General features: G+C 47.1%; 1 protein-coding gene across 1 annotated transcript in view; it reads right to left on the reverse strand.

Moving 5' to 3' along the window:
* The window catches only part of CYP26B1 (cytochrome P450 family 26 subfamily B member 1), a 150,968-nt gene that overhangs the window by 32,236 nt on the left and 97,178 nt on the right, over nt 1–21,554 (reverse strand). The window contains exon 3 of the mRNA XM_082264402.1: nt 7,086–7,310. Coding sequence (XP_082120528.1) covers nt 7,086–7,310 — 225 coding nt within the window. The remainder of the gene's footprint in view (nt 1–7,085; nt 7,311–21,554) is intronic.

Below are 21,554 nucleotides of genomic sequence, written 5' to 3' on the forward strand. Positions count from 1 at the left end.
CAAAAATATGTAGCAGAATACAAATTGGGCTAAAATGATGAAAAAATTTGATTTTTACATTTTTTTTTATTATTTGGAATATTTTATAGCAGAATGTGAAAAAATATATATTTTTTTTTTTTCAGAATTGTTTATAGGACAAAAAAAAAAATAAAAATCGCAGAGGTGATCAAATATCACCAAAAGAAAGCTCTATTTGTGGGGGGAAAAAAAGGACGTAAATTTTATTTGGGTACAGCGTTGCACAATTGTCCGTTAAAATAACACAGTGCCGAATCACAAAAAATGGCCTGGTCATTAAGGGGGTAAAACCTTCTGGTCCAGAAGTGGTTAAAGGACTGCTGAAAAGCATCAGGAAGGGTTGACATCCTTTTATAAAAAAAAAAGTGCATCCAATGCTCGTGATGCTCAACGGCACAGGTGTCAAACACAAGGCCCACGGGCCGAATGCGGCCCCCCAGGCCATTTCATGTGGCCCTCGCACCTCTCCTGCAGCTGCAGCACCCCTTCGTCTCTGCCCCCACCTTGTCTCTGTAGTCGACAGCAGAGAGGACAGAACTCCTTTGCCAGATCCTGCACTCCTCTGTGCAGCTGTAGAAAGGCTTCTCTTTGCCCCCCCCCCCCCCCAGGACATGGGGTGCTCTGGACATCTAATCCTACAGATATAACCGGCCCTTTGAGGGCAACCATAATGCTGATGCGGCCCACGGTGAAATGGGAGTTTGACACCCCTGCTCAACGGGGTGCTTGAATTCTGAAGGTACTACCCCCTAAAATCCCAAAAGGACCATGGGGGTCAATTCATTGGGTATATAACGCCTAATAAAATGCGGTAACCCCTAATGAATTGACCCCCGTGTGTATATGAATATAATAAGCAGTATCTACTGCAGCAAATATGTGAAAGGTTTCCAACAGTTTCAAGGAGAGTTCACGGGCCCGTTCACACTTGCCACATGCTAAAATGGTCCATCCATTCTTTGCCAGCAGTAGGGCGGTGCCTTGCATTATTACAACACAAGGCATGTCAAAATGGCATTGCTTTAACTTCTTTGCACCCCAGCAGAGCTGCGATTAAGAAACCAATGGTGACTTCTGGTGAGCTCTGATGCATTGCTAAAAAAAATGCAACCCAGGCAGCACTGTGGGGTAAACAGGGGACATAGAACGCTGCAATCGGCATTGATCAACTGTAGAGAAAGACTGGCCACAGCATTTTGTCTGGTGAAAGTGCGTGTACATTTGTTCTGTGCGAACGGGGCAAAAAAAAAAAAAAAAGGTTATTAGGCTATTTCCTGTCCTGGACAAACATTTTTCATTGACTTAAAATGGAAAATATCACATTTGGCCACTAGGTGGAAGTCATTTCTTATGATACTTAGCACCATCTAGTGGCCAGCTGTGTTATTTTCCATTTTTGGTCAATGGGAAACCATTTGTACAACACAAGAAAAAGCCAAATAGCATTTATTTTTGCCCCGTTTGCACAGAACAAATGTGCATGCACTTTCACAGGATGAAGTGTAGTGAATTGTACTATAAATATTGAACAATATAATAGCGCACACATACACAGAAAAAATTGGTTTTCAAATCTTGCAAGACTATTTAACAACACCCGCTCTTATGAAGTAAGTATGGGGATTTAGTCCCACCATATGGCCATACTGTGCTTAAGCCCACCACTACGTCAAAGTACCCCATTATCAGTGGGTCCTACACTATCCATAGAGAATAGTACTATATGTACTAATAGTACTATACATAAACCCTTTTATATTTTGGAGTTGAAATATACACTATATTACCAAAAGTATTGGGACACCTGCCTTTACACACACATGAACTTTAATGGCATCCCAGTCTTAGTCCGTAGGGTTCAATATTGAGTTGGCCCACCCTTTGCAGCTATAACAGCTTCAACTCTTCTGGGAAGGCTGTCCACAAGGTTTAGGACTGTGTCTATGGGAATGTTTGACTATTCTTCCAAAATCGCACTTGTGAAGTCAGACACTGATGTTGGGTGAGAAGGCCTGGCTCACAGTCTCCTCTCTAATTCATCTCAAAGGTGTTCTATCGGGTTGAGGTCAGGACTCTGTGCAGGCCAGTCAAGTTCCTCCACCCCACACTCGCTCATCCATGTCTTTATGGACCTTGCTTTGTGCACTGGTGCACAGTCATGTTGGAACAGGAAGGGGCCATCCCCAAACTGTTCCCACAAAGTTGGTACCATGAAATTGTCCAAAATGGTATGCTGGCGCCTTAAGAGTTCCCTTCACTGGAACTAAGAAGCCAAACCCAACCCCTGAAAAACAACCCCACACCATAATCCCCCCTCCACTAAATGATTTTGACCAGTGCACAAAGTAAGGTAGATAAAGACATGGATGAGCGAGTATTGGGTGGAGGAACTTGACTGGCCTGCACAGAGTCCTGACCTCAACCCAATAGTACACCTATGGGATGAATCAGGGTGAATACTGTGAGCCAGGCCTTTTCGTCCAACATCAGTGCCTGACCTCACAAATGCGCTTCTGGAAGAATGGTCAAACATTCCCATAGACACACTCCTAAACCTTGTGGACAGCCTTCTGAGAAGGGTTGAAGCTGTTATAGCTGCAAAGGGTGGGCCAATTCAATATTGAACCCTACGGACTAAGACTGGGATGCCATTAAAGTTCATGTGTGTGTAAAGCAGGCGTCCCAATACTTTTGGTAATATAGTGTAGGTGGATGCTGCATCTGTCCCCCGGCGCCTTTAACACTGAGAACCAAGCGATCTAACACCCATGATCGCTCGGTTCTCACAGCTCCCTGAGCAGAGCTGGTGACTGTCAACTTCTGCGTTCCCAATGCATTTCTGCAAGGCATGCACATTTACATGCATTCCGGATGTGTTTATAATGCATTCCGGTGTGTTTTTGATGTATCCCGGTGTGTTTTTTATCCTCTTATTTTTCTTCATCTCAGTTCAGGACGTGCATTGTGGTGCGTTTCCAGTGTTTTTTCCATGTGTTTTGCTGCGTTTCATGCAGAAAAAATGCAGCATGTTCTACTTTTGTTGACTGCACTGGAACTCACTGTACTGGTGTGAACTAGGGCCATTGAAATACATGGAAAACACCATGCATGCATTTTTAAAGCATATTAAAAATGAACTAGACAGCATCTGAACTAGCCCTAAAGGATGAAAAATCGAAGGCACAAAACAAAACAAGGCATAAAGTTGAAGTCATAGAAAACTCGGGAGACTTTGACATTGATATCATTGTTCCATGGTGAAGACGGCTTTTCTTTCTTGTGACTCAGCCTGCAAGGTCAGGGTCATTGAGGATATACCAGGACCAAAGTACAAAGGATAAGATAAGAAAAGCAATCACCCCACACACTGTGCTGCAAGGCCTGCTAACATTACTGAAGGACAACTGTACACTTCTCAGTGTTACTCTACCTTTTGCAAAAAATGAATAAATAATAATAATAAATTATGCAACATTGATTTCATGATCAATATACATTCACTAATCTTTACAATGAAGCCTCCTGAGCATTTCACTCATAATCAGTGCATTGCACGTGCAATATACAGACTGTTTCCAAATTTTCCCACAGCCACAGGTCCTGATGGGTGTATAGACCTAGGTTGGAGGAAGTGCAGCTGGACTAAAAGGGGGTGGGGCTCTGGATAATCCCTTTGCTGCAGTGGCAGTTGGGACATGTAATAGTTGACACCACTGAGCAGGTAGACCACCAATATAAGGAGCCTTCTGTCCACTAACTCCAAATGTAGGGAGAATTCTTCTTAATAACCATCAATGTAAAGAGCATTCTTCCCACTGACCACCAATGTAAGGAGCATTCTTCCCACTGACCCCCAATGTAAGGAGAATTCTTCCTACTGATCACCAATTAAAGAGCATTTTTTAAACTGACCACCGATGTAAGGGGTATTCGTCCCTCTGACCACCAATGTAAGGGGCATTCTTCCTACTGACCACCAATCTAAGGAAAATTCTTCCCACTGATCACCAATGTAAGGATAATTCTTCCCACTGATCACCAATGTAAGGAGCATTCTTCCCACTGATCACCAATGTAAGGAACATTCTTCCCACTGACCACCAATGTAAGGGACATTCTTCCCAGTGACCACCTATGTAAGGGACATTCTTCCCACTGACAACCTATGTAAGGGACATTCTTCCCAGTGACCACCTATGTAAGGGACATTCTTCTCACTGACAACCTATGTAAGGGACATTCTTCTTACTGACAACCTATGTAAGGGACATTCTTCCCAGTGACCACCAATGTAAGGAGCATTCTTCCCACTGACCACCAATGTTATCAATGTAAGGAGCATTCTTCCCACTGACCACCAATGTAAGGGTCATTCTTCCTACTGACCACCTATGTAAGAAGCATTCTTCTCAATGATCACCCGTGTAAGGGACATTCTTCCCACTGACCACCAATGTAAGGGGCATTCTTCCCACTGACCACCAATATAAGGGACATTCTTCCCACTGACCACCAATATAAGGGACATTCTTCCCACTGACCACCAGTATATAGGGCATTCTTCCCACTGACCACCAGTGTAAGGAGCATTCTTCCCATTGACCACCAGTATATAGGGCATTCTTCCCACGGACCACCAATGTAAGCAGCATTCTTCCCACTGACGGCCAATGTAAGGAGCATTCTTCCCACTAATCACCAATGTAAGGAGCATTTTTCCCACTGACCACCAATGAATTGGTTTTAGCAAGTGTTCCCCAAGCCTGAAACCTATTTTTATGGATTCTCTGCCATGTATAGACATGGGTCATGTGATCTAGCCCACCTAGTCTTTCAATCACCTAAAGCATGTGTGTCCAACCTGCAGCCCTCCAGCTGTTGCAGATCTACAAGTCCCATCATTCCCCCCTGCCTTTGGGAGTCATGCTTGCAACGGTCAGCCTTGCAATGCCTCATGGGACTTGCCTTGCAATGCCTTATGGGATTTGTAGTTCTGCAACAGCTAGAGGACCGCAAGTTGGACACCCATGACCTAAAGGAAGCTTACTTCTGATGAAGTAAAATGTACTTTTTGGTTATGCTGATATTAGTCCTACCAGAATAGTATTCCCTGGCTTAGTGCAGAACTGTTAAAGCAGGGGTCCTCAAAACTACGGCCCTCCAGCTGTTGTGGAACTACACATCCCATGAGGCATTGTAAAACTCTGACATTCACAGACATGACTAGGCATGATGGGATTTGTAGTTCCCGAACAACTGGAGGGCCATACTTTGAAGACCCCTGTGTTAAAGCAAGCCGGAGTCGTGGAGCTGGAGGGCATTGTATTCACTGGGCACAGCGCAGCACCAACAACGCACAGGGAATTTCAGTGCCAACTGGAAAGCGTTCTCGGCCCTCCATCAGAAATATGAAGCACAACTGGAGAGTGACAGAGTCAACGGTATTTATGATGGGATATAAATGGAGGAAAGACACGGCCATTTATTAGATGTGTTATACAATCCATGTGAATGTTTTTGTTTTTAGTATTTGTTGTTGTTGTTTTTAGTATGAGAAACACTTTAAGCAAGTTCAATAATAATATTATATTATATTATATATTTTTTTTTCCCAGGCATAATATACTTTTTACAATGTAACAAGTCAACATAATGTATCAAATGTATCCTAGGTGTGCAATACAATGTATCTAATGTATCCGGTGTATCCTATGAGTCCCATACAATGTATCCCATGTGTCCAGTATAATGTATCCAATGTATCCCATGTGTCCAGTATAATGTATCCAGGGCAAAGTACAGACAACAGAAGCTGGGGTGAAAACAATACCCCATAGATCTATCTATCCAGCAATGCTATCACTCCGGGAACACCGTGCCCCTATCTTGTAATCAGCACATTCTGGGACACCCAGTTCCCCGCCAAGAAAAGACAAGGCCAGTAATTCCTCCTCTCCTGTATTGTTATGCAAAACCCTTAAAGGGAAACTTAAGCAAATTTGACATAGTCTCCCATTACAATTTCCAAAATCAATTAATTGAAAATGGCGATCAGGTGAAAGTTGAATTCGGAACCCCAGCACAGCAGGGCTAAAGGACAAAGCATCTCCTCTGACGCTTTCCAAAGTAATTTTACTACAACTGTACAGTAAAGCAGCACATAGTCTTTTTTGGGAGAGGAGAGGTAGATAGAGGAAGGAGAAAAGTCCTCTAGCAGTGCAGAGTATTTCAGGAGAGAAGAGCTGAATAGAGGAAGGAGCAGAGTCACTCAGCAGTGCAGAGTATTTCAGGAGAGGAGAGTTATAGAGGAAGGAGAAGAGTCCTCCAGCAGTGCAGAGTATTTCAGGAGAGGAGAGTTATAGAGGAAGGAGAAGAGTCCTCCAGCAGTGCAGAGTATTTCAGGAGAGGAGAGTTATAGAGGAAGGAGAAGAGTCCTCCAGCAGAGTGTTTCAGGAGAGGAGAGTTATAGAGGAAAAAGAAGAGTCCTCCAGCAGAGTGTTTCAGGACAAGAGAGTTATAGAGGAAGGAGCAGAGTCCTCCAGCAGAGCAAAGTATTTCAGGAGAGGAGAGTTAGATAGAGGAAAGAGCAGAGTCCTCAAGCAGAGCAGGGTATTTCAAGAGAGGAGAGTTAGATAGAGGAATGAGCAGAGTCCTCCAGCAGTGCAGAGTATTTCAGGAGAGGAGAGTTCGATATAGGAAGGAGCAGAGTCCTCCAGTAGAGCAGAGTATTTCTGGTGAGGAAAGTTAGAGAGAGGAAGAAGCAGAGTCATCCAGCAGTACAGAGTATTTCAGGAGAGGAGAACTGTATAGAGGAAGGAGCAGAGTTCCCCAGTAGAGCAGAGTATTTCAGGAGAGGAGACTTAGATAGAGGAAAGAGCAGAGTCCCCCAGCAGTGCAGAGTATTTCAGGAGAGGAGAGCTGTTTAGAGGAAGAAGCAGAGTTCTCCAGCAGAGCAGAGTATTTTGGAAGATAGTTAGATGATCCAAGAAAAAAATTTGATGTACTCATTTCAATATTAAAATGTGTCACCTTACTGGTAACGGAAGAACATTTTTTCCTCTCACCTTCCTCTTGTGTCGGTGGATGTCTCCTATGGAGTTGGCGAGACTGTTGGGCCCCAGTAACATCCGGGTGCTGCGGGGCCACTCAGCGCTGACGAGGTGGTGCTCCCCCATCAGGATCTTCCTGACATTTTCAGCCCCCGTCACCCTAATCAGGGGGCGGCCCAGCAAGTGAGTCTTGAAGACGTTTCCATATTTCTCTCTCCGAGAAGACTGGAAATTCGAGCCCTGCCAAAGAAGAAGAAGAAAAACTCAACGGAAAACCAAGAGGGAAGACAAGGAAAAAAACGAATTTGTAGGAAAGTTAGCACTGATCCCATTACCCAGCATGCACTTGGTCTAGGTAGCCACTGAGAACTTGCCTGCCAAAGCTGCTAATCATTACTGAAAACTCTCAAATCACTGTAAGTTTTTATATGTTGTATATTGTTACTCTTTATTATCTCCAACCAAGAATCCTCCTAAGATTTCCAAGCCACCAGCCGAAAATACTGTCTTACCAACAAAATGTTTCAAATTCTGTTCAGCTGCTCTCATGATCTAGGCACCCCTGCCAGACAGTAAAGTTAGGTCAGTGACTTTTACTTTTAACCACTGGGAAAAGTGGGACTGAGCAAGTGGCTCCTTGTGGTCAATATTAGCAGTGGAGCCATTCACACAGAAGATCATGGCTATCACTGCAGTAACACTTACTACTATTACAATGATTTCCAGGTTCTGCAGTGGCCCATCAGGAATAAGATATGCATAGTGCCAAGTTGGAGCAATGTAAGTATGCAATACAAATACGTCTTCATTTTTATACATCAGACCAAAAAGAGGGGCTATGGAGGAGGAAAGGGGGAGGGAAGGAATTGGTTCCAAATGAGGGATAGTTGAGGGATATGGGCAATTTGTTCTGCCCCACTATCATGTGTTTTTCTGTTTTGTATTGAACTGCATAAGATTAGGGTTGTCTTAAAGCATGGGCACCTCTGGGCATTGTCCAGGAGCCCTATGATAATCTTGCATTGCATCATACTTGCAAGCTGTCCCGGATTTGCCGGGACAGTCATGCCTTTTACTAAACTATCCTGGGATGGCTGTGTCCCGGGAAGCATCCCAGAACCTGTACTGTGCCCTCCTGATCCCAGTACTTTGTGTCCTCCTGACCCTCCCTGTACTGTGCCCTCCTGCCCCCCTGTACTCTGCCCTCCTGACCCCCCTGTACTCTGCCCGCCTGATCCTCCCTGTACTGTGCCCTCCTGACCCCCCTGTACTCTGCCTGCCTGACCCTCCCTGTACTGTGCCCTCCTGACCCCCCTGTACTCTGCCCGCCTGACCCTCCCTGTACCCTCCCTGTACTCTGCCCTCCTGACCCCCCTGTACTCTGCCCTCCTGACTCCCCTGTACTCTGCCCGCCTGATCCTCCCTGTACTGAGCCCTCCTGACCCCCCTGTACTGTGCCCTCCTGACCCCCCTGTACTCTGCCCGCCTGACCCTCCCTGTACCCTCCCTGTACTCTGCCCTCCTGACCCCCCTGTACTCTGCCCGCCTGACCCTCCCTGTACTATGCCCTGCAGCTTCCTCCCTGTACTGTGCCCTTTGTGTTAATAAGTCTTTGATTTATGGCATGTTTTCTTATCAATTAAAATCTATTTTATTTAAAGTATTAATGCATATATGTTTAATTCTATCAACTATTTCTGTTACTGTACTTTAAGTTTTGAGAGTAGGTGTGCAAATTTGGGCAAGCTGGTAGGGGTCTCAGTGCATTACTTTGCTCAGGGGCCCATGATGCTATTAAGACGGCCCTGCATTAGGTTATCATTTTTTATAGTACTCTGCTATGGGGGCACTCTTGAAGGCTCTCTTCATAGCCATACTCTGTATGTCTCCACCTTGCTACTCCCTCCTCACTGGCTGTGATTGACAGCTGTGGGAACCAATGGCTCCTGCTGCTGTCTCTGAGCCTATGAGGAGGGAGATACCGCTCTTATGCACATCGCTGGATTGAAATCGGGTTCAGGTATGTATAAGGGGGGTGGCTGCACAAGGTTTTTACCTTAATGTAGATTATGCATTAAGGTAAAAAGAAAAAAAAAACCTGCAGCCTTTAGAACCAGGAAAGAAATTTGCTTGATTCCCCCATAAATACAGAGACAGTATTAAAGTGGGAATCCCTCCTGCCAGGCCATTGTCTCCTCCCGGAAGGGAGGCAGGGAGGGCAGGGGAAGCCGTGATTCTTGTGCTTTAGCAACCGCTAGTATAACTGGACATGCTGGTTGTACCCAAGTTAATCGATTGAACAATTTGCTACATTCAGCCTGCCCATACACGACTCAAATCCGAGACTATACAAGATTCGAACCGTGTATGGCCTGCCTAAGGTTAGTTATTTTACTCCTAGCTAGACCGTCCCCATTTCTTCCATGTTCCCCCAGTCAGTGTTAGTATTTCACAGAGACAGGGCTCAGGAAAGTCATTGTCTTCTTACACTTCAAAAGACTGGGAAAACATCCTCTGTACTGCGATTGTTTGAAGAAAAACTGCATTGCATTCAACTTCTGCATTTTATTGAAGAGTAAAGCTGCCTGTGGATGGTGCCAAGTTAGCAGATGACCATACTATCCTGACAGGCTGGGTCTAAGGAGGTATGTCAATGCATAACAGAACACAACGTTTAGTAAATCCTGAATCCCCCTTGAAAAATGGAAACATCCAAATTTTGAAAAATGGTGTGGAATCTTACTTGATGGGGAAACCAAAAAAAAAAAAAACATGATGTGACCACAAGAGTCAAGCTGAAAGCAGCAAATGTTCATTGAATCAGCCGATTAGCAACATCCCCCATGAATAAACACTTGTGGTAGTTACATAGTCTATCGATACACTAATGGGACAATTATGGGGGAGCGAGGGACAGGAAAAGAGGGGGGGGATTCAGGGGCCAGAACGGGGACAAAGGGCCAGGGGAAGGACAGGGGGGGAGCTGTGTTCCCCTACACACAGTCACCTCCGCCCTCACCTCTCCTGCTCCGTAGAACACACAAGCCGCCACTTCTTGCTGGGAATCTGCATTAAACATCACGACAGCGAGGAACGCAGCACAAGGACTTATTGTATCCCCGGCCGCTGCACCGTGTATAATTTGTGAGGCCCACCCGGCCCTGTACAAGCCAAAACTCTCAGATGTAAATAAGATTAACAAGCGCAAATATGATTTTATGCTGAACGTTCAATGATTTCCATACAGCTCCCAAACCCCCCCAGGGACGGCGGCCTTTTTAAAGGACAAAAAAACACTCCTAGGTGTCTCCAGTTCGTTCTAAAGGAGAGTTGGCGTCCAAGCTTCAGCGTCCCTCTCTGCAGAGGTCTATGAACAAGGACGCAATAGTTCTGGGGTGGCCTACAGAGGGAGCTGTAGAGCTGTCTCATGGCAGACTCGCCCTGGGGTCACCAAGTGATGGTTTTAGTAACATATGAGAAATGAGGATGATTTCATCTTTCGGTTAAAGGACTTGACTGCTCCGTGAAGCCTCATCAGACCACTTATAATTCAGGTAGGTTTGTGTTGGTGGATGCTGATATCCACCCATCAAGGCAGTGGTGTACTTTGGTTTTGTGCTGCCCTAGGCAAGACTAAAATTGGGTGCCCCCCACATCAAATTTTTCCCACCCCATACCATTCTTGTCTTAGGGTCTGATGAGAAAGCTGCAGCCATTCACAGTGAACAGCAGGGGCTTCCTCATCAGACCCGGAGACATGATTCACCCAAGTGCCACAGATGTGGTCAATGAGGCATAGGATGGGGTCAGCAGGGTATAGGACATGAGTCAGTAGGGCAGAGCATGAGATCAGTAGGGCAGAAGATAGGGTCAGCGGAGCAGAAGACAGGGTCAGTAGAGCAGAGGATGGGGTCAGCAGGGTATAAGACATGAGTCAGTAGGGCAGGGCATGGGGTAATCAGGGCAGAGAATAGGGTCAGCGGGGCAAAGGACAGGGTTAGTAGGGCAGAGCATGTGGTCAATGGGGCAGAGAAGGGGGTCAGCGGGGCATAGGATGGGGTCCGTAGGGCAGAGGAAGGAGTCAGCAAGATACAGGACAGGGGTCAGTTGGGCAGAGATGTGGTCAATGAGGCAGAGGATGGGGGTCCATGGGGCAAAGGACCGGGCCAGTAGGGCAGAGGATGGGGTCAGAAGGGTACAGGACAGGGGTCAGTGAGGCAGAGCATGGGGTCAATGGAGCAGAGGATGAGGTCAGTGGGACATAAGATTGGGTCAGCAGGGCAGAGGATGGGGTCAGCAGGGTATAGGACAGGGATCAGTAGGGCAGAGCATGTGGTCAGCAGGGTATAGGACATGAGTCAGTAGGGCAGAACATGGGGTCAGTAAGGCAGAGGACAGGGTCAGCAGGGCGCAAAATTGGGTTAGCAGGGCAGAGGACAGGGTCAGAAGGGCTGAGCATGTGGTCAATGGGGCAGAAGATGGGGTCAGCGGGTATAGGACAGGGCCAGTAGGGCAGAGGATGGGGTCAGCAGGGTACAGGACAGGGGTCTGTAGGGGAGAGCATGTGGTCAATGGGCAGAGGATTGGGTTAGCAGGGCATAGGATGGGGTCACCAGGGTAGAGGACAGGGTCAGTAGGGCAAAGCATTGGTGCAGGCGATAGAGTCAGCAGGGCACAATCTGGGCATTTTAGGGTGGGGCCAGTAGGGCAGAGGATGGGGTCAGCAGGGACCCTGCTGCAGGGTACAGGACAGGGGTCAGTAGGGCAGAGCATGTGGTCAATGGGGCAGAGGATGGGGTCAGCAGGGCAATGGATGGGGTCACCAGGGTATAGGACAGGGGTCAGTAGGGCAAAGGATGGGGTCATTAGTGCAGGGGATGGAGTCAGCAGAGCATGATCAGGGCACTTTCATATTTGCATAACCACTCCCAAGAGCCAGCCCATGCATCAAAGCTACGGGCTCTTGAGAGAAGTACTGAGAGGCAGGATACTGTGATTTTTTCAGGAAGCTGTGTGTGGCACCCTGCTAGCCCCTCCCACCAGCCATGATCTGCCTGCATTGCATAGAGAAGAACAGAGACCCAGTGATGACATCTGATTCATTTCGGGGAATGACCTTGATTCTGCCCACAATTCCACATCCTGTGGCAATCGGTGCAAAACGTGCAACGTGCGCTTGGGTGCCACTAAACATCACCCTAAACGTGGTGCAATTCAGTTGGGATTGTCGTGTGACCGAATCGCACTGCAATCACGGCAAACCATGCCTGAAAATCGCATGAAGCTTGCCACTCAAAAAGGAGCAGGAGCTTCTTTGGGCGACAAACTCACACTGAAGTAAATGGGTTGCCATATGCATGAAACGTGAAATCATCAGCACAAAATCGCGAGTGAGAATGCAAGTTCCAGCTGTGCGAAGGAAGACTGAGCCCTCGTTCACTCCTGTGTGATTTGTCATGCAATGTGACAGTTCTAAATCGCATGACAAGTCGCACCCTATTGCCAGCAATGGAACCGTTCAAATTGGGGCGACTCAGGTCGCAGCGGCTTTGAAAAAGGTTGTTGCACTACCCTTTTCCGATTTCATTGCGACTTCCATAGACTTCTATTAAACGAAGTCGCAAGCTGCAATGAAATAGGAGGTGCAAATCGCGTTGAAGTAGCATGATTTAAAAGCCGCACAGGTGTGAACCAGGGCTGAGAACTTCCGACAGCCTTCCTTCGGGGAAGCCGATGCAGCGGGCAGGCGGCTCTGATTGCCGCCTGACACCCGCGAACGCTCCCCTCTGAGAATGATCACAGAGCCCCTGTGATCCTTCTATATAGGATCACAGGTCTCTGTGATCATTTAACAAGCCACCCCCCCCCCCCCCCCCACAGTTAAAATCACTCCCTAGGCTCACATTTAACCCCTTGATCACCCACAATGTTAACCCCTTCCCTGCCAGTGTCATTATTACAATAACAGTGCATATTTATAGCACTGATTACTGTAGTAATGTCACTGGTCCCCCCAAAAGTGTCAAAAAAGTCAGTTAGGGGTCCGATCTGTCCGCTGCATAAAATTGCAGATCGCCGCCATTACTAGTAAAAAAAAAAAAAACTATAAAAATGACATAAATCTTTCCCGTAGTTAAAAGACACAATAACTTTTGCGCAAACCAATCAAAATACGCTTATTGCGATTTTTTTTTTTTTTTAACAAAAATATGTAGCAGAAAACAAATTGGCCTAAAATGTTAAAAAATTTTAATTTTTACATTTTTTTGGGGAATGTTATATAGCAGAATGTGAAAAATATTGTTTTTTTTTTTTTTTTCAGAATTGTCGCTCTATTTTTGTTTATAGCGCAAAAAATAATAATCGCAGAGGTGATCAAATGCCACCAAAAGAAAGCTCTATTTTTGAGGAAAAAGGGACATTCATTTTTTTAGGGTACATCATCGCATGACCGCGCAATTGTCCGTTAAAGTAACGCAGTGCCGAATTGCAAAATATGGCCTGGTCACTAAGGGGGCAAATCCTTCCTGTCCAGAAGTGGTTAAGTCGCATAGATTTGAACGGCTTCTATTGAAATCAATGGGCTGCAACTTTGTCGTGCGACTTTATGGGTCCAAAGTCGCATGACAAAAAACGCACGAGTGTGAATGAAGCCTAAAGCAAATATCCACAGAGCGGTCTTCCTGCGTGCGCTCCTCACCGTACGGCGAGAATATTGACATATTTAATTATAGAATAAGACTGGAATGGAATGGGATTTCGGCAGCCTGAGTAGGATTCCTGCAGGGATGAAGTGTTTCATTAGTGTCATAATATTTTTAGGAGAGGGATGACATCCTTGCTAATAACGGAGAGTTGGCAGAGCCGCCGGTACCCAGCGATGGCCCCCGTGCGATCTGCCAACTGGCCCCCAGGCAGATTACAGGCAGGTCGGTGTTTGGGCTGGGGAGGCTTGGCCGCGTAGGGGACTCGGCTCTCAGAAAGAGAAGTGTCTGGCTCTGCAGACTGGCAGGCGGAATAGTGAAAGGTGCATTGTTTGGGGTGGGGTGGGGGGGTCACAGACGGAGCTACAGTCAGGGTGTGAAAGGTCACAGAGGAGCAAATCGGCGTGATTACAAGTTTTCCCTACGAAGAGCAAGGCTGAATGTCCTGGGAACTCCGCCGCTGTCTGACGCTTCATACAGGTTCGCGTAGGGCAAGGCGAGACTTAAAGGGCATTGTGAGACGTGAAATGATGGAATTTGTTCCTCTGCGGCTCGGGCTGCTGGGCCCGACCCAGCACATGGCATTCACTGTGTCATTAAACACACAAACACGCCGAGACCGAGTAAAAACATCTTACAGCTCAACCAGATTTGCGCAAGGTCCCGTAAACCCCCCCCATATCCCCCCCTCCCCCCTTAGCAAAAATGCAAAACCGTAAAATACGTCTTTCCTGTGTTTTCTTCCTATCACTATTTCCTAATGTTGATGTCTGAAAATTCCAGGAGATTGGATAAAAAATTTGGCGCAAATTAAAACTCTTTTAGGTGCTTTTCTTATTGGCAGGGCCGGCCCAAGACATTGTGCTGCCTGAGTCCAAGAATAAAATGCTGCCCCCCCCCCCCAAAAAAAAAAAACACCCCAATAAAAGGCCCCACACATCCATTATTTTATATAAATATAACATTTAGAAAGTATTATATATACTGTTATCTTCTTCCATAACTCACCACCGGACCGGTCCACCAAACGCCCACTGTCTGTCCTCAGTCCTCCTGTCACTCCTGTGTCTGCCGCCACCCTAGGAGATCCAGCCTGCCCTGCGTGAGATGGAGTGCGCTGACGTCTGACTTCATTGCACACACCATGACACACTTACAGATTGTACTCTTCCCCAACATTTTTACCCCAATGGAACCCCAGAGCCAATTTTTAGATCTTGGGGAACCCGTGCTAAAATGAAAGAATTGGTGGTGAGTAGGAAGAATGCCCATTACATTGTTGGCCAGCAGAAGGAATGAAACCCTTACAGACAGGTCAAGGAACCCCCAGCAACCTCTGGAGGAACCTGAGGGTTTGTTGTCTCTCCGTGGCTCTCCATAGGAGTCTTTCCCAAAAAAATTCCAATGCAGCTGATGTCTGACGTCATTGCGCACACCATGATTACGTGGGGGACGTTCCCCGGAGGAGACACTCCACCTCCTCATTCTCATCAGTTTGCACTACGGGTGGCAGCCCCCAGCAATCTCTGGAGGAACCTGAGGGTTTGTTGTCTCTCCGTGGCTCTCCATGGGAGTCTTTCCCAACAAAATTCCAATGCAGCTGATGTCTGACGTCATTGCGCACACCATGATTACGTGAGGGACATTCCCCAGAGGAGACACTCCAACTCCTCATTCTCATCAGTTTGCACTACAGGCGGCAGCCCCCAGCAACCTTTGGAGGAACCTGAGGGTTTGTTGTCTCTCCATGGGAGTCTTTCCCAACAAAATTCCAATGCAGCTGATGTCTGACGTCATTGCGCACACCATGATTACGTGAGGGACGTTCCCCGGAGGAGACACTCCACCTCCTCATTTTCATCAGTTTGCACTACGGCAGCAACATGAGATGGGGAAATGCCACCCGTAAAAACCCGCAAACTGATGACACACAAAACTGCTGGAAAAAAATCTTGGGAGTCAATTTTCTTCCCCTCTTCAAGTGCTGCCTGCGTCCAATGGACCCAGTGGGACCCATGGTAGGGCTGGCCATGCTTATAGGCATCACACTGCCAGGTCCTGTAGACACTTACAGATCATACTCTTTCCCAACATTTTTAACCCAATGGAACCCCAGAGCCAATTTTTAGATCTTGGGGAACCCCTGCTAAAATGAATGGATTGGGGGTCAGTAGGAAGAATGCCGTTGCATTGTTGGCCAGCAGAAGGAATGAAACCCTTACAGACAGGTCAAGGAACCCCCAGCAACCTATGGAGGAACCTGAGGGTTACACATAATTCTGGTTGTCTCTCTGTGACTCTCCATGGGAGTCTTTGCCAACAAAATTCCAAGGCAGCGATTTGGAGATTGATTTAGAAAGTTGGCACAATATAAACACTTTTAGGTGTTTTGCTTATTGATAGCGTAGGTCCTTCAGCCACTTACAGATTGTACTCTTCCCTAACATTTTTCCTCCCAGTAGAACCACAGGGCTAATTTGTAGATCTTGGGGAACCCCTGATAAAAATAATAAATCGGGGGTCAGTAGGAAGAATGCCCGTTACATTGTTGGCCAGCAGGTAGAACGAAACCCTTACAGACAAGCTCAAGGAATTCAGCAACCTCTGCAGGAACCTGAGGTTTGAAAAGAATGTTGGTTGTCTCTCCATGGCAATCTTTCTCAACATTTTTACCCCAGTGGAACCCTTGAGGTAATTTTTAGCTCTTGGGAACCCATGCTAAAAATAATGAACTGGGGTCAGTGGGAAGAGTGCCGTTACATTGTTGGCCAGCAGGGAGAATGAAACCTTTACAGACAGCTAAAAATGATCTTGCCACTTGCTCTGCCAGTTGGCATTGGACCCAGAGTTATGCAAGCAGAATTCTGCCACAGCTCAAGGAACCCCCAGCAACCTCTGGAGGAACCCTAGGGTTCCTTTATGGTGTTAGCCAGTTTTTATCAACTAAGGTGCCGTTGGGTTAACCTGGAGTCCTGTGAGCACAAGACCAAGTTTACCTTGGATCTGAAATGGATGAGAGGACTCTGTGATCCATGGACGAATATGAAGGGTTACTTTAGATTTGGCTTCAAGTTCCAATAGAACACCCAGAAATCGAGGGTTCCATGGAACTCTGGTTTTCTCTCCATGGCAGTTTTCTTAACACTTTTACCCCAGTGGAACCCTTAAGATAATTTTGGGGGTCAGTAGGAAGAATGCCTGTTACATTTTTTGGCCAGCAGGAAAAACTAAGCCCTCACAGACAGCTAAAAAAGTTTATTGGGGTCATGCTGCCAATTGCTTTGCCAGTTGGCACTGGGCCCAGAGTTATGCAAGCAGCGTTGAATGGGAAGTCAATCTGCCACAGCTCAAGGAACCCCCAGCAACCTCTGGAGGAACCCATATGGTGTAAGCTGGTGTTTCTCAACTAAGGTGCCCTTGGGTTAACCCAGGGTACCGTGAGCACAAGACCAGAGCACAAAAGGGGGTTCCTTTAGCTATGGCTTCCAATGGAACCCCCAGCAAACACTGGATGAGCCCAAAGGTTCCATGGATCTTTGATGAAGAGTTCCTAGTTGCTGTATAAGGCAAGCTGTGAGGGCTAACAGGGAAACTCCTCTTCCTTCCTCGGCCGTCCAACAACGCAACTAACAAGGAGAAAGCTTCTTTGACAGATGTTACTTTTTCTGTCTCCAAGAGCTTGCCCAAGACAAGCAACTCACAAGGAATTCATGGGGAGGGAGTATATCACTAGAAATGTTCCAGGCAAGAGGGCAAGAGTAAGGGTAGGAGAAAAGTGCCTTCTGTCAAAGCAGTTGTCTCCTTTCTAGCTGCGTTGTTGACAGCCATGAAGGGAGGAGGAATTGGAGGAGGAATGCCCTGTCTGACCTCACAGCTAGTCTTAGACAGCAGATAGGACGATGGGGCAAAGTCCTAACCACCTGGTTGCTAAACCCTCAAAACCACCAACTTGTAACAAGAATGCAGTTTTAAAAAGAGGTCTCCCTTTCATATGTTTTATTGTGTTCTGTTCCCCAGGGGACAAAGTACATGTAGTACTTTGTCCCATCCTCCTTTGGGCTGTCGAAGTCTATTTGTGAGGTCAGACAAGAAACCCCTCTTTCTTCCTACCTTCTTTTGTCAAACAACACAGTTAGCAAGGAGAGAGCTGCTTAGACAGATGTCACTTTTTTGTGTCTCCATCCACTTGCCTGGAACAAGCATCCAATGAGGAATTCAGGGGGACATAAGAAGCATATAACTACGGGGAGAGAGAGAAAAGCTACCATCTTCTTGCTAGCTGCATTGTTGGACAGCCATGGAGGGAGGAGGTGTAACCTGTCTGACCTCACAGCTAGCCTAAAGCCTCTTACACGCGCACCGATTGTTGGCCGTGAATTTTCGGCCAACGTCCGATCGGCCGATTGTCGGCTTGTTAGTATGATGCTTCTGACAACCGACAGCGACTTTTCGTCCGAACAAAATCTGGTGTGCATGCTATAAAATTTTTGTTGGCCGTCACCAGAACGGCCGATTGTTCTTCAGTCAGTACGGATTTCGGCAGACAAAAATCTGATGTGCAAGACTGGGCATGCTCAGAGAAGAAAAAACACACGGAAAGTAAACCAGCACATGACATCACTTCTGCAGTTGGTTGCTGTTGACCGACAAAATTTGTGTGTAGTCTAGAGCACATTTCAACCAACACAACAACACTGGACAAAAGACGGCCGATCGGTCGCCCAACAATCGGTGCGCGTGTACGAGGCTTTTAGTCTGTATGCAAACCCTAACAATGAACTTTTCGTATTTGCTCTCTTTTGGCCTAAAATATACGATTGGCGGTATTTTCTTATATCTGCTATATGCCAAGAAATTCCTACTGATCCTGCCAGAAATCATGTGAATTGATAACCTCCTGCGCTCGCTGCCTGTGCTGACTGTTACAAGTTACATCAGTGTTTCTCAACCATGGTTCCGTAGAACCCTAGGGTTCCTCCAGACGTTGCTAAGGGTTCCTTGAGCAATGGGCAATTTCTGCCTCTCAGATAAGTTCCCCCTGACACTATTGATCTTTTTAGCTATCTGGAAGAAGGTAATTGTCCCCAGTGTCCACAAGTGTAAGGAGCATTCTTCCCACTGACCATCACACTAATGTATCATGAGTTGTAAAAATAGTAATTTTTAGCAGGGGTTCCCTGAGACCTGTAAACTATTTCAAGGGTTCCTCTGTGTTAAAAAGGTTGAGTTACATTGTTGCCAGTACTCCCTGTAAGCTCTCAGTTCTCTTTTTGGTCTCAATACACTTCCTATCTTAGGATGACAACGCTGCTTCATCAATGATACAGTGAGCAAGCGTTGTCACCCTAGTACAGGAAGTGTCTTACTGTAACAATAAAGGAAAAAGCCTAATAAGGAAAACAAATGCAGTCATCCGGTAAGCTCTTAGGCTAGGTTCACACTTACAGGTGCGACCGAGTGTGCGCATGTTTCCATGCACTTACTGCGCGTTCCCGCATTTCTCATGTAGGGGAGCCCATTTATTTTAATAGGATACCCTGTGAATAAGAAGTGTGGAAGGGAAATCACAGACTGTTTTCTGAAAACACGCCTCACTAATCTGCATGACACCAGTGCACATCTGCTAACGGACAGCGCATTTTTTTTGCGTGGCATGAAAGCGTGTCATTTTTCACGTGTTTCCAATACGCAAAGGTGTGAATCTAGCCTAATATGGTCCATTTTTCTTTCTAGAGTGTAGATCACTGGAGGAACCACCTTGGTCGCAAAGGTTGCACTTAAGACCGAGCCCTGACCTTCCCACCCCAGTGGGGGGGAAACCAGGATGGCAAGAAGGGGGCCCAGTGCGGAACCATATAATAAAGGGGAGTAAAGGGCCCCCAGGATCAGCGGGAAGGGTCCCCGGCCAGGAAGGTGTGAATCTAGCCTAATATGGTCCATTTTTCTTTCTAGAGTTTAGATCACTGGTGGAACCACCGGGGTCGTAAAGGTTGCACTTGAGACAGAGCCCTGACCTTCCCGCCCCAGTAGGGGGGAAACCAGGATGGCAAGAAGGGGGCCCAGTGCGGAATCATAATAAAGGGGTTGTGAAGGGCCCCCAGGATCAGTGGTAAGGTATGAATGTAGCCTAATATGGTCCATTTCTCTTTCTAGAGTTTAGATCACTGGCGGAACCACCGGGGTCGCAAAGGTTGCACTTGCGACCAGGCCCTGATGTTCCGTCCTCGTGGGGGGAAACCAGGATGGCAGGAAGGGGGCCCAGTACAGAACCATAATAAAGGGGTTGTAAAGGGACCCCAGGATCAGTGGGAAGGGTCCCCGGCCAGGAAGGAGTGAATCTAGCCTAACACGGTCCATTTCTCTTTCTAGAGTTTAGATCACTGGCGGAACCACCGGGGTCGTAAAAGTTGCACTTGAGACCAAACCCTGACCTTCCCGCTCCAGTGGGGGGGAAACCAGGATGGCAAGAAGGGGGCCCAGTGCGGAACCATAATAAAGGGGTCGTAAAGGGCCCCCAGGATCAGTGGGAAGGGTCCCCGGCCAGGAAGGTGTGAATCCAGCCTAATATGGTCCATTTTTCTTTCTAGGGTTTAGATCACTGGTGGAACCACCGGGGTCGTAAAGGTTGCACTTGCGACCGGGTCCTGACGTTCAGCCCTCGTGGGGGGAAACCAGGATGGCAGGAAGGGGGCCCAGTAAAGAACCATAATAAAGGGGTCGTAAAGGGCCCCCAGGATCAGTGGGAAGGGTCCCCGGCCAAGAAGGTATGAATGTAGTCTAATATGGTCCATTTCTCTTTCTAGAGTTTAGATCACTGGCGAAACCACCGGGGTCGCAAAGGTTGCACTTGCGACCAGGCCCTGATGTTCCGCCCTCGTGGGGGGAAACCAGGATGGCAGGAAGGGGGCCCAGTACGGAACCATAATAAAGGGGTCGTGAAGGGCCCCCAGGATCAGTGGGAAGGGTCCCCGGCCAGGAAGGTGTGAATCTAGCCTAATATGGTCCATTTTTCTTTATGAAGCTTAGATCACTGGCGGAACCACCGGAGTTGCAAAGGTTGCACTTGAGACCGGGCCCTTTGGGGGGAAACCAGGATGGCAAGAAGGGGGCCCAGTACGGAACCATAATAAAGGGGTTGTAAAGGGCCCCCAGGATCAGTGGGAAGGGTCCCCGGCCAGGAAGGCGTGAATCTAGCCTAATCTGGCCCATTTTTCTTTATAGAGCTTAGATCACTGGCGGAACCACCGGGGGTTGCAAAGGTTGCACTTGAGACCGGGCCCTGACGTTCCGCCCTCGTGGGGGGAAACCAGGATTGCAGGAAGGGGGCCCAGTACAGAACCATAATAAAGGGGTCGTGAAGGGCCCCAGGATCAGTGGGAAGGGTCAGTTGGGCCTTTCATGGTTTCTTGCACCAGGGACCTGAAGGTTCTACGCCTCTGTTTTAGATACAATTTTGACTGCCTACAAGGGGTAAGTAGTCAGTGACAATGCTGAATTCAAAAAAGCATAAAAGCCAGGCAACAAGCATTTTCAGAGAGGTCAGCAAAAGCAGCCTACAGATTTCTTTCGCAGCATTTTTTGGGATTTCGGTATATTATTTTTGGATTATGAATCGCATTGGTGTTTTTTTTGTTCATTTTACCAGTTCTGCCGTTTAACCAGAAAAAAAAAGAGAGAATGTTATAACGGGCTGTAAGCTGCGCGGTTCTGCCCTTCCATTTTCTGTGCCGCAGCTCTACACCAAGCATGAGCCTATAAAAACAAATACCCGTTAATATAA

The sequence above is a fragment of the Pelophylax lessonae genome (assembly GCF_965119305.1).
Source record: "Pelophylax lessonae genome assembly, chromosome: 1".
Lineage (NCBI taxonomy): Eukaryota > Metazoa > Chordata > Amphibia > Anura > Ranidae > Pelophylax > Pelophylax lessonae.